Source organism: Notamacropus eugenii, chromosome 2, assembly GCF_028372415.1.
Source record: "Notamacropus eugenii isolate mMacEug1 chromosome 2, mMacEug1.pri_v2, whole genome shotgun sequence".
Lineage (NCBI taxonomy): Eukaryota > Metazoa > Chordata > Mammalia > Diprotodontia > Macropodidae > Notamacropus > Notamacropus eugenii.
Window position 1 is genome coordinate 506,966,728 of NC_092873.1, and position 16,950 is coordinate 506,983,677.

General features: G+C 49.9%; 1 protein-coding gene across 23 annotated transcripts in view; it reads left to right on the plus strand.

Annotated features, from left to right (window-relative positions):
* Positions 1-16,950, plus strand: part of MAST2 (microtubule associated serine/threonine kinase 2) — a 159,158-nt gene that overhangs the window by 51,387 nt on the left and 90,821 nt on the right. For all 23 annotated transcript variants that reach the window (XR_011975787.1, XM_072649282.1, XM_072649270.1 and 20 more), the window contains one exon: positions 15,585-15,616. Coding sequence is in view for 22 of the 23 variants with exons in the window: in XM_072649282.1 (XP_072505383.1) it covers positions 15,585-15,616 (32 nt within the window). In the remaining variant the exon portion in view is untranslated. The remainder of the gene's footprint in view (positions 1-15,584; positions 15,617-16,950) is intronic.

Genomic DNA, 16,950 nt, shown 5'->3' on the forward strand with positions numbered 1-16,950 from the left:
CAGAGGATGAGCCTCTGTACGATTGGACCCGTGGCTGGTTCGGCTTCTCCTCCTCTGACCTTAGTGTCACCGGTAAAGCAGATACTGCCATCTTGTTAGGTCACTAAATATTCTCCTATGCTTTCGAGTCTCAGTTCTGCAGTTTACCAATATCTCTTAGGACCTTCTGGAGAGCATTGAACTAGAGCACTTGTCTCAAATCCACAGAATTGTTAGAAATTCTTCAGGTCTCTATTTCCTTACCATCTGTTCCCTTCTCACCCCCTTTTTCTTTCTAATCCAGCAAATGTTTATTCTGTATTTGGTACCTAAGGAAGAACTTGAAGCTCCTTGCCCTCAGAGAACTTATGTTCTGCTGGGGCTGGTGACCTGCAGTACTTTGATGTTTTCTACACAATTTGAGCCTAAGAATCTGCCATAATTCTTTTAGGAACAAGTCCACTTCTTTCAGGCATATGTAGCCCTGAGCTCTAAGTGTCAGCAGCGTCTGGAGTCATATTTGGGGCAATGTAAATACTCAGGCACATTCCTTGTGGGCACTTTTCTTGTCCTGTTGACACAGGTTTCAAGGGTTAAGGGCATCGATTTTTGAATGCCACTGCTCTTTTTCAGTCTCTCCCCCACACAGTTAGATTAATGAGACCCCAGGAATGGGGAACTCACCCCTTCCCAAGGAGTAAGTGGTTCACTCTCTTGGTTAGGAAGTTCTTTCTGAATTGTTCTCTTTGGCAATCCCTTCCATTGTTTCCAGTTGTGCCCTCAGGGATCCAGTGGAACAAGACTGATTCTCTTTTCCCCCATGCCCACTCTGCAAGTACACAAAGGTAGGCATCTGGTCTTCTCCGGCCTCAGCTTCTCTAGCTCCCCTGGCACACTCTGACTTTTCCTGTGATCATCCTGATCCCAGTGGTGGAGATCAGGATCAATGGGATCCTGTCATGGTTTGGGGGCATTCTTGAGCTTGAGAGGGTACTTCAGTGGGCTCTGCTCCCAAGGTGCCTTTGACTATACTGTGGGCAAACTCTGTCTCCCTGGGTGCTATGGGACCCTGCACCTCAGATTGCTTCTTGCTGCTTTTTCAGGCATAACGACCAGCCTTTGTCCCTTGCCTCTACACAGAACTGTGACAGCACTGCTGCTTTCTCTGTAGGATTGCTGGTGGCCAGGGTAAGAGGGCTTTTGCAGCCCCCCTCTCCCAGCCCCCATCCAAGTGCTCACAAGCCTCCCTGTAAGCCCTGAGAGGGGGTCAATGACTGGCTCAAGGCCTGCCACCATTGGTACCTCTAAGTCTGTGGGGTGCCCTAGCATGTTCCGGGAACCTTAGCTAGAACCTCAGCTTCTCCTTTCAGGGTGCCTTGACTTAACAAGAAGCAGATTCATGCCCGTGTCCTTTTGTCACTCATCTTTGATTTCATTCCACCCTGATCCCCTCCGCCTGGTCTATTTTGGTTATTGTGTGTTACTGTGTGTTACTTTTTGTTCCATTTTCTGTTACTGGGGCCCAGGCCCTTCTCTGCCCAGAGCTCTGGTCCTTCGTGGATTTGAGTCTTGCTGCAGGTAATCCTTAAAGAAAGCTCTTCCTTGTCTTCATCCGATCAGCCTAGGACCCTTGGCCTCCGCTGATAGTCTTCCTATTAGAGTTGCCCCACCATTTATAATTAGGAAAAACTCAATTAGGTGTAATCTTCGTTCCTTAATGCTGATTTTTAACCAGTGTCTGACTAAAAGTGAAAAAGGAATAAAAAAGCATATAGAAAGATGACAGAGCCAGGTCAGTACTTGGGTAGAAGGACCTTTGGAGGAGCTGGAGTTGAGCCAGCTCCAGCCCAGGCTTCTGTACCTTCACACCCTCATCTCCTGCTTTGGGATTCTGAAGAAATGAGAGAGCTTCAGGTATCCACTAGGAAGTCTGGACCGTGGCTGAAGGGCAGGATGTGGGTGCACACACATTCTCAGCTTGATAAACAAATGGCTTTCCTATTATCCAGGAAATTCAGACCATTCCCGTACCTGTAAAACCAGCACTCTGGACAGAGCCAGACAAGGCCTGTCATTGCTGGCAGGATCTGGTCTTCTCTCTGGGCTATGCCACCGAAGGCGGGTGTGTGTGTGTGTGTGTGTGTGTGTGTGTGTGTGTGTGTGTGTGTGTGTGTGTGTGTGTGTGTGTGTCTGTGTGTGTCTGTGTGTGTCTGTGTGTCTGTGTGTCTGTGTCTGTGTGTCTGTGTGTCTGTGTGTGTGTCTGTGTGTCTGTCTGTGTCTGTCTGTGTGTGTGTGTCTGTGTGTCTGTCTGTGTCTGTGTGTCTGTGTGTGTCTGTGTCTGTGTGTGTGTCTGTGTGTGTCTGTGTGTCTGTGTGTCTGTGCGCGCGCGGAGCTGGTAAGTCCTTTCTGAGACCATGCTCTGGGGACTGCCTGAGTCTTTCCCCTGGCATTGGATCCTGGACTTCTCCCTTTCCATCAAGGTTACTTCAAACTTCTTGACCGTGTAAGGAAATTCTAGGGAACCCACAGATGAACAAGGAGGCTGCCTTTACCAGGTTGGTCCCACCCTGCATGGAGCATCAGGCCTAGACAGACTCTTGGAAGCCAGCCAGTCCAAGCCTCCTACCATGCTTTGTGGTTTTTTCTCAGTTATTTCAACGCTCTTTCAGGTGTCTGTTCTTTCTTTGAGCTGGTACCTCTACTCTGCCCTCCATACTCCCTGACATTCCTGCCAGAAGTTAAAAGCATACTGTTAGCATTTGTCCCTTCTTAGCAGCTTTTCTGCAAAGCCTGCCTCTGGGCTTCCATACCTTTCTGACTGGGTGCCTGCTGCTGCCCTCTTTACCCCCAACTCCTGTAGGGCAGCTTCCACTCAGTGTGGCCCTGTTTCCTCCCCACCACCTCCAGTCTTCTGCTTAGATGGGGTTTTCTGTGTCACAAGTCAGAGTGGTGACTGTTGACCTTGACTCTGTGCCTGAGGCCTTCCTGGCACTTCCACTCCCACCCTTCTCTGGGATGCTATAACTTGCCCAGATGTTGGATGAACCGTTGTTTGTGCCTCCAGCCTTGGTGCCCTGCTGTTGCTATGGGAACAACTACCTCCTAGGTCCCATGGGAAATCCTGTTGGGGCTTGTGGGAAGTGGGGAGAATGGGCTTCTTTCCAAACCTTTTCCTTGTGGTTCAGAGATGTCTTACTCTGGAGTCTTCCCTTAAGGGCCATGGGTGAGGTGTGTCTGCATGGATGTACCTGGAATTTTGCCCTAGGGCTCTGCCCCTCCAGCTTTGATTAGGGTTACTGGTTCTGGCTGGCAGAGGACCTCTGCCTGGGTACTTGGATCTTCTGCTTGTAGGAACAGCTGTGACTTCCAGTTTCTTCACTTCTATAGGTTCCTTGTGGGTTCTCCTAAAAAGCACTGAGGGCTGTTCCAAAGTGGAATGGGCTGCCTTTGAAAGTGGTGAACTCCTCCTTACTCCAGGTCCCCAGTCAGAGACTGAGCCAGGATTGGTGGGTGGAGAGGGTTCTTGTCAAGGTGATTCTTGGACTAGGCGACTTCTAAGGTTCCTTCTTTTCACTTAAGTAAGAACATGGGCAAAGTGTTTGAGTTTCAAAGGGTTTCTTGTGCCAGCATAAAAGTTGTCAGAACAGTCTGAGTAAAGAGAGGGAGCTAGACTGGCCAAGCCCATGATTGTGATGACCTATTGTCAGCAATCCAGAAGTAAGACACCCTTGGGGGTGCACACACCATCAGAGAGAGTGTGTGTGTGTTGCGGGGCACGGGGGGCTTGCATGAGTCTGGTGATGATAAACTGCTGCTTAGGCCGAAGAGAAGAGCTTGAATTGTCTGTGTGATGTTGAAGTCTATATTTTGGTCTTAGGTCTTTATTAGCTTCAGAATGGTTTTGCCAAGTTCACCACACAATAATTTAGGCCTACTTTTAGTTCAAGGTGATCTCCTGCCTGTCTCAGGCCACCAGACTGTCGCAGTTCAGGTGAATGATGCCTTAGGGAGGGTCCCAGCCTCAGCTGCTGCTGCTGCTAGACCCTGGACCAGGCCTAGACTCCTGGGGCCCCATTGTTTCATCCACAAATGGAAAGAAGATGATGGGAGAGTCTGAGTTGCTGAAAAAGTCCTCAAGGTGGAGACTTTGCCCTTGGTGGTTTCGGGAAAAGTGACAGTGGCTAGTGAAGGGAGACCTCTGGGATCATCTGATGGGAATATGAGTCAACTGGAAAAAGGGCTATAAGTGGTGGCAGCTTTGGCCCCAGCACCCTCTGCCATGTTCAGGCAGGACTTGAGCCTTTTGTCCAGGTCCTTATCAACTGTCACTTGGATTGTTGCAATACTCAGCCAACCTGTCTTTCTGAGCTTTTTTCCTCCTCTCACTAGTCCTTATGAGTCACTGTTTTGTTCATGGCCTCAGCTAAGTCTAGAAGCATCATGACTTCCACTTGCTCGGGTCTCTTACTGCTTTGCTTGACATTCAGGGCTCTGTAAGGTAGAGTCCCCACTGGCTCAAAAATGCCATGAGCCGCTGCCCCCTGGAACATCTAAGCTTCTTTACCTTTGCTCTTGGCATTTGCTCCTCCTCTTCCTGCACCTTCCTTCTGTCTTCTGGGGCCTTCCCCATTTTTCAGCACCTAGGTCAAATGTCATCTCTTCCAAGAAGTCATACCTGATAACGTCTAGCAGGAAGTGATCTTTGAGCTGATGGGGGAAGGGGGAGTAGAAAGAATGTTGGGCTTGGACTCAGGACAGGTCTGGGTTTGAATCCTGGCTAGTTGTGTTATTCCCATTTCAGTCTCTTCTAAGCCTGGGCAGCATTTTATCTGAGGGATGGCTCATCCTTTGATTTATACTTCATGGTCATTGGCAGCATCTCTGAGAGCTGCACATGCAATTGTTTCCATTTACTAGATCAAGTGACTTGCCCAAGGTCACAGGGCTTCTAGAAGTGTTGAGGTTGGTGCCTTCTGGCCAAGATCTTTTCCCTGGGCCAAGTTGACTGTTCTCCTCTGTACCCCTGCCTGGTTCCTTCTCATGGGAGGGACCGTCTTCTCATGGAGTTGATCAGCAGGCATTGGCTCTGTGCTAGGTACCCTGTAAGTATATAGAAGTGGGCCTGCTCTCAAAGAGCTTGCTTTCGTGGTGGCAGTGGTGGTGGTGGTAGTGGGTTATAACACATGTGCAGTAATGGGAAGAGGGAGAGGACAGTAAGAACTGGGTAGCCCAAGGAAGCTTTCAGTGAAGTGGTTCTTCCCAGGTGGAGGCAAGGAGGGAATGCATTCCAGCTATGGGAAATAGCTTGATCAGAGGTGTGGATGTTGGAGATGATGGGATGTTGTGTATCCCCTTGTGAAACTTCATTTATTATCTATAGAGAGAAGTTAGAAAGTTGGGTTGGATATTAGTTGCCCAAGTAGGAGAACCCTGGGGAGTCAGGCTTGGATCTGGACACTTGGACTGTCTTGGTGCTACTCAGTGGTACCTGAGTTCTTCCTGGAGATACACTTGGAGGTGATTAGAGGGCATATCCTTTTGTCTCCATGTCAGCCCTGGATAGCTTGCAGGAGTCTGGGGTGGAGACCATGCTGTGCTGGGATGGCGAACATTATACTGTGGCATCACTGAACCTAAATTAAGGGTGGCCTCCATGTCCTCCTGGAGTGAGAGGGACACTGTATAGAGTAGAGTCTGCAGGCTCCCAGGCTCTGGATGCTCCCTGGTCAGACACGCACCATAGACACTCATGACCTCATGTACAGGGCATGGGGGCCTCTGTCTTTTGGGGTTTATAGGGCATAGATGAAGGAATGGAGTCTAGGTTAGAGAGAACCAGGCACTGCTGGACAAGATGGAAGGACTTAGCCAAGAAGTCCCTTTGAGCTGGGGACCTGGGACCTGTCCAGAGTGCTCAATTAAGTTTGTTGGTCCAGTCCCTGCTGCTGGCTTTACGTTCTGCATAGACAGACTCAGCAGTGGGTTGTTGTTTGTTGGGACAAATGAAGGAACAAGTCAAGTCAGCAGGCATTTGTTAGGCAGCTTCTGTGTGCCAGGCCCGTGCTAAGGGCACAACAATATCACTGTTCTCCATTGGCTATTGAGGCCTTGGAGCCTCCAGGGTTGCCTTGTGGCTGCTGGGACCTGGGCTTCCTTATCTGGGGCAGTGGTCAAGAGTGGTAGGAGGTAGCTGCTCCTGCCCTTAACAAGGGCATTCTGTGCCTTGTCGTCATGAACACTGGACAGAGGACAGAACTTCGTAAACATGGCTTTTCTGTACCATTCTTCACCCGGTCCTGGCTCTCCAGTTTCCTTTTCTCTTTGTCCTGTCCTCCTTCCAGCTGAGCCCGAGCCTTTCTTGCCAGTTGGACAGAGGGAGCCAAGTTTCAGTGCCTTGCCAGCATCTGGTCCCTTTCCGTTGATTCTGAGATCTGGCTGACTTTGGCAGCTGAGCTTACCCTGATTTTTCCGCGGTCTGGGTCTCCTTTGCTCCCTCACCGCCTTAGCTGCAAGAGGACCTTGAGAAATTCAGAGGATGGACATATTTTAGACGTCCTCTGTTTCCTTCAGTCTCCTAGCAGTGCTTCCATTACAGTTGATGGCAGTGTCTGCATTGGGAGCCAAGGACAGAGGGGTGAGATGGCCTCTATAAAGGCCCAGCAAAAAAACCACAGCCGCCCTCAGGGAAGTGCTCCAGCTGGGGGACTTCCTAGAGCTGGGTGTCATCCCTTTTCCACAGGTGGTCTCTCAGCTTGAGGCCATCTTCTTCTGGACTTTATGTGTATGCATGGGAGAGAGTGGCCCAGATCTTGTTGGGGATGTAAGGGGTGTACTAATTGTCCTTGCTTTACTTCCTCAGTTAAATACTCCTTTCTAAAGTCTCTTAAGTCTAAATAGCTAATTGACATCTATTGATAATCATGGGGGGAGCATACTGGTGAGGACTTATTTACTTTGCCAGTAGAGATACTATGTGAGCTCCTCAGGGCCAACTCCAGAGCTGTGAGAGGAGGTAGAGATCATTTTAAGGATCCCAACAATGTTGGGAACTGGGTTTTCTCATCCTGCAGATTTTCCGATCATCAGCAACAACAACGGACAGTGATACTTCTGTCCGAATGGCTTTAGGCAGGCACTTGTGGAGGAGGAGCTTCCATCCCTATCCCCCCACCGCCCACAGCAGGCTGGAGGAAGCTTTGCTGCAGGGCCTTCAGGACACTGGGAAAGCCTCGTTTGGGAGAAGTCACTTTGTAAGGTCAGGTGGACTTTGCACCATCTAGGAAGGAGCCCCAAGAAAGGCTCCAGATTTCCTCCTTAGTCAGCTCTCTGCAGTAGGCCAGGGACAGCCTGGTCCTTCCTGGCCCTCAGCCTGCAGTGCTCCTATTCTGCCCTCTGAGGTCGAACACAAGCAGACTCATCCCATCTCCACAGTGGAGGCTGCAGCCTCCCCTGCCCCAGTCAGGGCAAAACATCACTGAATTTTTAGTTTTTTGGACTCACTTGCATTTGCTGTGATTAGTCTTGCCTACCATGGCCAAACTGAGCAGGTTCTATTGCTCTTCCACATGACTCCATTTCAGAACCCAGCTATCCAGCCCCTCCCGAGATGGGCAGATAATCAGTCCTCTTATGTCATAATCGCCGGACCTCCTTGCCACTTGGGATGTGGCCTCCAGACAGATGCAGTCCTCCCAGATGGAGGTTGTGATCCAGCCCTTGCAGGCGCTGCTCCTCTCAGGTGTGCCGTAGGCCAGACTGGTCTCCCCCACTCTGGATGGTCTGGCCTTTTGGGCCTGGTGGCCACTAAGACCTTCAGGTCTTATGGCACAAGCTGTGTTTTAGCTGTGACTCTCTTTCAACTCAATTCAATCTTACTAGATTATTTTTATCACTTTACTTTTTGAGAGCCTTTTGTGACAGCCCAGTATAAGGAGACAGTATGGGCAGGAAGACTGAAATCATTTTCCATCTTTGATGCCAACTTTGTGGCCCTGGGCAGGCCATAGATTTAGAGAAGACCATCGGGTTCAATCTCCTCCTTTTATAGCTGGGGAAACTGAGGCTCAGGAGGTGCAAGGAGTTGCTCTCAGATCCTCAGTTTCCACCTCTGTAAAATGAGGACATCTATCTTCTGACCTTTCTGAAGCTCCTGTGATGTTGGGTCCTGGAGTGCTTTGCAAACGTTCAGGAGGATTGGACCATCCATTAGCCTGACCCTTCCTGGGCTCCAGTCTGAGGACTTGGGGCCCAACCAAGGCCTGCTCTGTCCTGCCTGAGAACTGAGATTTTCTGTGGCAGTCAGTGAGAGATACTGTCCACTTGATATATTTAGAGAAGGGGTCTGAGGAATTTGAAGCTTTCTTGTTCCCTAGAAGGGAAAGGGGCCCTAATGCTGGAAGGGAAAAGATTTGCTTATTGACAGAGATGTCACCTTGGGATGCTGCTGGGGGGTGGCATTGGAAATGGTGTAGCTGGAAGGTCCAGAGTCCATAGAAAGGGAAATGGTTGGAACTTTTCTTGCCTAGAGCATAAGAAATTCCCTAAGCTCCAAAGCTTAAAAGCTGCTAATAAACCGTGTGGAGAGGACTCTGGTTACAGTAGAAAACTTTGTGGGAAAGACTTGAAGTCAGTTGGGAGCACCATGAAATCAGCCTTCCTGGGGCTGAGTTGGCCTCCAGGTTGGTTCTTTTGTTCAGGAAATGAGGTTTTAAGGTGGAGAAAGACAAAGAATGAAGTACCTGCCAGTAGGGAAGAGCTTTCGCCGCTTTGAGAGGGCTGCAGCCTAACCCTTGGCTTTCCTAAATCTTTAGGAACAAACCAGGCCATCTAGACATGTGATTGGAGGCTTAAAATCAGCTTTGTTAGCTTGAGGCCTTGAGGCTTTGGGCCTCACGCAGACCCGTTGATGGCCCAAAACCCTAAGAAGCTCCGTAGCCAGCTCAGTGCTTGTGTGTGTCCTTTAAAAGGTTTTTTTCCATTTATCATTTTCCTGTTTTTGTCTTATAATAGAAACAGGAGAGTTTAAATGTCATTTCCCAAATACTTTAAAACAGTTTCAGTTTTTCATCTCCCTTGTTTAAATTTAATATGCCCTTTTCATTGGCAAAGCTTCACTATTGGGAATATTCAAAAAAACTCAGGTATGGGCGTTGGGCAGGGAGGAGGAGGGGTCCCTTCACCACTCATAGGTGGCTGATGAAAACTTCATCCCCTATGACTTGTCCTTCTTCCCCCACATCTGTGGTGACCCTCTCAGGTGTTGCAGCATGGGGACATTGTGCAGAGTAGGCACTGGATGGGGTTTGTTGATTGGTCCCAGTGAGGTATGGCCACACCATTTGTAGTCTAGCCTTGTCCACTTTGCTAAGGCCTGCCAGCCAGCTGACCCTCTTCTAAGGTAACCTTGTAGACCTCAGCATTATTCTGCATCATGATGAGGCATTGGGATAGAACCGGACAGACCTCTGGGAGGTCAGAGCTGGAACGAAGGTGCCTCTAGCATCTAGACTCACTGCACCTGTCCAGGAAGTCTCTCAGTAGCATCCCCAACAGAGAGTTTGTCTCAATCATGCAGTCACTAAAAATTGATTCATGCCTACTTTGTGCCAAACACTGTTATGTGCTAAGAGCTGCAGATAAAAAGGAGGACAAAAGACAATGCCTTCCTCAACCCCCCAGTGCCCCCAGGAGCTCATAGTCTAATGGGAGAGACGACATGCAAACACATGTATACAGATAAACTATAGACAGGATAGACTGGAATTAATCAACAGAGAGAAAGCCCTCGCATTAAGGGGGAATCAGGAAAGGCCTCCTCTAGAAGGTGCAGTTTTAGGTGGGACTTGAAGAAAGGCCAGAGGAGGAGAGGAGGAGGGTGGACATTCCAGGCAGGGGGCACAGCCAGAGAAAATGTCTGGAGCTGGGAGATGGGGGGGCGGGGGGGGGGTCTTGTGCAGGGAACAGCCAGGAGGCCAGGGTTGCTGGACCATAGACTATGTGAGTTTCACATAAAAGGGTTCACTTTTGTCTCTTTCCCTCTAGTGCAGTGCCTGGCACACAGTAGGAATTTAATAAATGCTTGTTGAAGTGACTTGAGGAAAGCTATGAGAAGTAGCGAGGGGGCTTTTTGATGCCTGGCACCTGTGTATAGGGAGAGGAGGACAGGCTGTCTTGCTCTCCCACTGAGAAGAACTGGTCAGGAGGCTGTAGGGTCAGGCTGTGTGTTGTGCCTGCTCCTGGCCTCCCTTCTGCACAGCTCCCTCTGAGGCTTTGCAGGGATTCAAACCCAAAGGATCTGTTTCTGCTTCCTCAGTGTTTGAAACCTCAGAGGTTTGGAAACAGGTCCTGCAGGGTTGGGGGCAGGGCAGTCCTGGGTACCATATTATAGGGTAAGGAAATTGGTCTCTTTTTCCTGGCCACTTGGGTATTGCCTGTAGCAGAAGATCAGGAATCTGAGCTGAGTGGGGATCTCAGGAGGAGGAAACTGAGGAGGCTGAGGTGATAGAAAGACCCGGGACTTTGCAGGAGAGGGCCAAGGCACCTGCTGGACTGTTTTCTCCTTTTGTCAGTGGAGATAGAAACTCATATATCTTAGCCGTTAGGCAGAAGTAATTTAACAGGATGCTGTGGGTTCTGGTGCCAACCCCTCATCCTGATCTGCCTTTGCTCCTCCTACTCCCTCTTCCCCTTGTTGCTCCAGCTTTTACCCCCAGGCTGTACCCAGGGGTCTTTGTGATTTGGCCCAGCCCTGTCTTCTTCTGGGTATTCACCAGAGCTTCTCCTTGTGCCTTCCATGTGCGCATCAAGTCAGTACCTAATGTGTGCCAGGGCCTGGGCTGGGCCCTGAGGACACAGAAGCAAAAGTGAAGCGTCCTTGCCCATTGGACCTTCCCTTCTAATGTGAGACAGCATACACAGACATAATATTTAGGCAGAATGAATATGGAATCTCTTGTACTTATCTGGTAACTTGGGCAGGCAGCCGTGTTCTGTATGGTGAACAGGCACATATTCCCCAGGGTGTCTCATTCTTAGCTGGGGTTGGAGCAGCAGATCTGCCAGGCCTGCCAGTGCTAGGTGCCAGGCTTCACAGAACCACAGATGTAGAGCTTTAGAGGTGCCTGGGGAAGTGGGGACTCTGAGAGTTAGGAGACAGGAAGTGCCCGGCTCAGTCTGGGTGCAGGGGGACCCCAGAGCCTGCCCTGTGTCACATGGGACACAAAGACAAAGACCAGTTCCTGCATTCAGGGAGCTCACTGTCCAACAAGGGAGGCAGCGTTCTACTGTGAAGGCACCAGAATTATGGGGGATTGGGAAAGGTTTGCTGTCAGAGGGGAAATTGATTGGGGACTTGAAAGAAGCTGGGAAGTGGAAGTATAAGGGGGGGGGGCCTCAGGCATAGAGGAAAACCAGGGTGGATATGGGTGATCTGGTCTGTAAGAGTGTCACTGAATCACAGAGTATGTGTGGGAGTGAGGTGTGTGAAGACAGGAGAGGTGGGGGCAGGTTATGAAGGGCTTTGAATGGCAGAGGATTTGATATTTGATCCTAGAGCCACTGGAAAGGGGGCAGGGAGAGGGAGGGGAGATGAGATGAGACAGGACAGTGCTGTCTTAGATTTAGAAAACTCTAAAAAAAAATTTGTTTTTGAAAAATCACTTTGGCAACTGTGTAGAGGATGGTCCGCAGTACGGAGAGACCTGAGGCAGGCAGACCTCAAAGCGGCTCCTGCAGTTGAACAGGGGTGAAGTGATGAGGGCCTGCTCTGGATTGGTGGTGTCAGAGAGGAGAGGGACAAGTTTGCAGAGTTGTTACAGAGGTAAAATCAGCAGGCCTTGACAACAAGTTGGGTGTATGGGGAGAGAGATAGTGACACAGAGAAAGGAAGGGAGGGGAGGTTCAGGGTTGCCTGGGTGACCCTGGACAGTAATAGAGAGGTTTTGGGGAGATAATCAGGTGTTAAGTTTTGGACATAATGAGTTTGAGTTGTTGGTGGAAAACCCAGTTGAGGTTTTCAGTAGGCATTTGGAGACTGGTAGTCATCAGAGAGATTAGAATGGAATAAGCATATTTGAAAATCCTCAGCATAGAGATGATATTGAATCCATGGGAACTGAAAATATCACCAAGTGATTAGTATAAAGGGAGAAGAAAGGAGGGCCCAAGTTAGATCCCCCTGGAAAGCCTCCATTTGTCACGTGTGACAAGGATGAAGGTCTAACAAAGGAGACTGAGGGATGCTCAGATAGTAGAACCACAAGAGAGCCGTGTCACAGACGCTTAGAGAAACGAGAGTGTCGTGGAGAAGTGGGTGATCAATAGTAACAGTGGCTAAAGAGAGGTCAAGAAAGATGAGGACTGAGAAAAGGCCATTGAATTTGAAAATTAAGAGACCCTTGCTAACTTTGGACAGAGCATGGCTTTCTTAACAGGTTTAACCTCAAAGACAGAAGAGATTTGGGATGGTACCTGTTGGGGATGAGTGGATGGATGGAGTGAGGGTTTTTTGAGGATAGGAGAGACATGAGCATGTTTGTAAGCAGTGGGGAGGGAGAGATGGAAGATTAGTGATTGTGTGGGGTTGGTTGCTGGAAGGGGAGATGTGCTAGAGAAGGTGGGATGGAATGGCATCACTTATGCATGTAGAGGCCACTTCTTTGTGTGAGACAAGAGTGAAGGAGGAGACAGGAGCAGAAGGCATCCATGTGATGTGAGAAGAGGGAGCTCTTGGGGGAATTGGAAGCTGAACAGGTAGGAGCAGAGGAGATTTGGGAGGTTTGAGGAAGGATAAAGACTTTGGAAGAGCTGTGGAGTGTGAGATAGTATTGATTGCCAGGCAGCAGTGAGAGCCCAGTGGTTATGTAATATAGCCAGTGAGTTTCTGCACTGATTGTGGGAGCGATCCAGGCAGAGGGTTGGCAGGACAAAATTGGTGATGCAGTAAGACAGGAAAGATGTCAAGAGAGGTAGATAGGATAGAACTGAACTGGTTCACCAAAGGGTCAGGGTGGGGATGGTAGGGACCAGTGCAGGGGAGATGGTCTGGGAAAAAAGGGCAGATAAAAAATGGATTTGGAGTGACAAGGCAGAGGAAGAGGCCGAATGCCAGCAGTTGTGACAGGACAAAGGGCGTTCACTGTCCCAGACACTGTGCCCCACTAATGTTCACAAAATAATTTGTGATCTTTAAATACAGTATCAATGGAATATCTTTGTCCTCCTTTCTGTTATTTAGAAAGAAAATAAAGGGGTATGGAACCCTTGGTGCCTCAGGCTTGAAGCCTGGCCAGCCTTCCTTTGCAGGAGCCTAGGAGGGGAACCTGGAGGCAGCCGGTTGGCATTTTGACTTGTCATCCAGAGGATTGGGTTTACTCCTCTTGAGCCCAGCAGGTACCTGTGGCTTGTTCCCTCAGGGAGCAGGTGAGAGAAGTTCTGGGGAGTCCGCCAGTTTGTACAATTAGCTGGATTTGTGCCTATCTGCCCAGACCCCGGTGCTGTGTACCATGAGCACGAGGAGGAGTGACCCTTGATTGGTGGAGAGACCTCTGAATGTAAGGTTTGTGCCTTCACATCCTTTGGAAGTGCTTGGCCCAGTTGGGAGAGCAGCCTCAGAGCCTCTCCAGGGGCCACCTTCCTCTTCAGAGATCACGAAGAAAGGGCTTCATCACTGAGCTCTTTCTTGCCTTGGTTGTGCTGCCTGCCTGCTGTCTTGTTTCTCTGTGGATGCTGCTGCTTACACGGGCTTACGCAGCTGACTGATTTCTATTGGAATAAATGTGTTGGTTCACTCTCCATGATTTCTGGTGGTGGGAGGGCACTAAGCTGGCTTTGACAAGGTTAACCAGGCCCTGTCCAGTCTGGGGAGTGATTACTTTCTGCCCAGAGGACCTGCAAAGTGGGTCTGGTTCGGAACCTAAAAGCACCGTGGTCCTAGACTGCAGGTGTTGGGTGCAACCAGGGGAGTGAATAATCTAAGGTTCTTAAATGTAGGAGAATGAAGCAGCTATCGCCCAGTGACATCCTTCCCCTTTCCCACCCAGCGGTGGAGATTGCAGTCTTTCTTGGAAATGTTGATCAAATGGGGCATTCCTTGTCCAAGATCTGGGTCTGTCTTTTGTGCCGGAGCTTCCCTGGGTAGACTCATGTAAATAAATACAAGGAATACTAATGAGTAAAGAATAGTAAGAATTTTGGTTTTCTTGTGTCTGACTGTGGATTTTCTTGGCAGAGACCCTGGAGTGCTTTGCCATTTCCTTCTCCAGCTTACTTTCCAGGGAAAGAAATTGAGGCAGACAGGGTTGCATGACTTTCCTAGAGTCACACATCTAGTCAGTATCTGAGGCCAGATTTGAACCCAGGAAAATTAGTCTTTCTGACTCCAGACCCAGTACTCTGTGTACCAGGGCACCCTCCAGCCGCCCCAGTAATAAGAATAAGCCAATATTTGTAGAGGAAAGCTCTGTCTAAATCCGATTTTATTTTATCCTCTTGACAACCTGGGAGAGAGGTGCTATTATGGTTTCCATTTTACAGTTGAGGAAACTGAGGCAGACAGAAGTTCAATGAATTGCCTAGGATCACCTAACTAGGTGTCTGAGGCAGGATTTGAACTCAGATTTTACTCCAGGGACTGTGCTCCATCCCCTCTACCTGTTCAGCAAACGCTCACGCTGATGGAGCCAGAGCTGCATCTTGAAGGAAACAGGGAGGGTAGAGAGAGTGTATTGTGGGGGGCTTGGGGGAGGGGCTGGAGCCCGCCCCAGGGTGCTGCTCTGATCAGGCCCAGCCCAACCTTTCCCAGCTTCTCCAGCAGCCAGAGACTGGGGAGATGCCGCCCCCTGGTGGCCAGCCAGAACCCTGTGGCTTTCTGGCCATTTTCCTCCTGGCTCCCTAGGGTAGGAATGAGTGTTTAGGGTGTTTGTTTGGCCTCCTCAGGTGCCACCTCTCCCCTTCTCCCATCAAGTTCATCCCAGTCCCTAAAAGCATCCCTCCTATAGTATATTCATTCAGCCTCTGCTTGGAGATTTCCAAGGAGGGGAGCCACTTTCCTCCCTAGGCCCTTTCTCATGTCCCCCTCATCCCCAGGCCTTCCCCTTCCACCTCACCAGGCCCTCCCCTCTTCTTCCCCAGGCTGTTCTCCCGCCAACCCCCACCTCCCCAGGCCACCAGCCCCCACCCCAGAATGGCACTCCCTCTCTGGAAGTTCTTCCTGGTAGCCAGCTGAAGTTGGCTTTTCTGCCCCACGTTCCCTACCCCCCTTCCCAGTCTGGCCATCAGGCCCCAGGCAGAACCAGACTGATTCCTCTTCTCTCTGACTGCCAGTCAGCACCAGCTGCAGTGTCTTCTTTTCTCCAGGCTGGACATGACCACTTCCTTTCTCTGCCCCCCTTGAGAGGTACATGTGGCAGCTGGGTGGGCAATGGATAGAGTGCCAAGTCAGGAAGACTGGCAGTAATGGCACCTACCTCCTAGGGTGGTTATGGGAAAAGAATGAGATCATATTTGTAAAGTACTTTGCAAACCTGAAAAGACCATCTCGTTGCTAATCATCATTGCCCCCTGATGATGCACGCTTTTCTAACTTGGCCCTTTCTTTTGTTTTTTAGAAGGAGCTGAGCCTTCCGAGAAGAGGCAGCTTGTGAGTACCTTCTTCTTTCTTCCCTCCCTCCCTGATGTTTGGGGTAGGGGTGGGAGGTTCAGTCTGGCCTATCCTAGGCTCCCTGCCCCCGCTGTCAGGCCTCCACCAGGGCTTGGGATCTGGTTGTCCTGTCCAGAAATGGCCACTTAGCTTCCCTTGGTGGGCCCAGAGAGAACTGAGCCAGTTTTGGTCTTGGCTTCTGGTGGTCTTTTGCAAAGTTTGTGAGCCTTTTGGGGATTCTCTGCATGTTACCCACCTTCCATGACCCTGAGAACGGTCTCCATGGTGGTATCCTGGATCCAGGGAGTGCCTGGTTTTGGGGACTCCTGGTAGGGGGGCCATTAGCCTTGGCTCGTGTGGAGGAAGTACATGGGCTTCTCTCTCTGCTTTGCTCCTTTTCCTCCCTGTGTGACTGACCCTGCTTTGCAATTGCCAAATGATTGGAAAGCCAGTAAACGTCCTGGACCACCTCCTCTGTCAGAGCCCAGACAGTTTCTTTGGTCTTCCTTTCTAGTTCTTGTTCTTGGGAGCTGTTGGGGGCAATGGCTCCGAGTTGAGGCAGCAGGTTGTGTGTGGGCCCTGGAAGCTCCCTGTGTCCAAGGCCAGGGCCCTGTATGAGCCTGGGCATGGCCGGTGGCCCTGTCTGACTGCTGCTCCAGACAGGAGGTGTTTGGGAAGGCCTGGGACTGGGAGGTGTAGAGGTGACCCCATGCCCCATATGTCGCGTATAGGCAGAGTGCTAGACTCCATCCTGGAAGCATTTGAGTTGAGCCTCAGGCACTCTGGAACTGGGTGACCCTGAGCAAGTCACTAAATCTTTCTCAGTTTCCTCACCTGTAACATGTAATGGTAATGGTCTCACAGGGTGGTTGTGTGGATCAGTATTTGGGAAGTGCTTTGTGAGCAGACACAAGCGCTAGTGATTATTCTGATTAATAAACAGATTCAAGGTTGTTTTTGCCCTTGTTCTCTGAACCTCTTGGTGTTGGTTATCCACAGTGACTTTGGAGAGCCAGGGGAGCTTGGTTCCTGGGGTCTTTATGTTTGTATTCTGTATTCAGACTCCATCAGTTTTTTCTCTGGGGATGGAGAGCATTTTTCATCATAAGTCCTTCAAAGTTGTCTTGATTTGTGTTATTAAGAATAGCTAGTTCATTCACAGCTGCTCATTTTACAGTGTTGCTGTTACTTTGTACACAGTACGTGTCACTGCATCAGTTCATGTAAGTCTTTCCAGGTGTTTCTGAGAGCATCCTGCTCATCATTTCTTACAGCACAGTAGCATTCCATCATGATCACATACCTCAGCTTGTTCAGCCATTCCCCAGTTGATG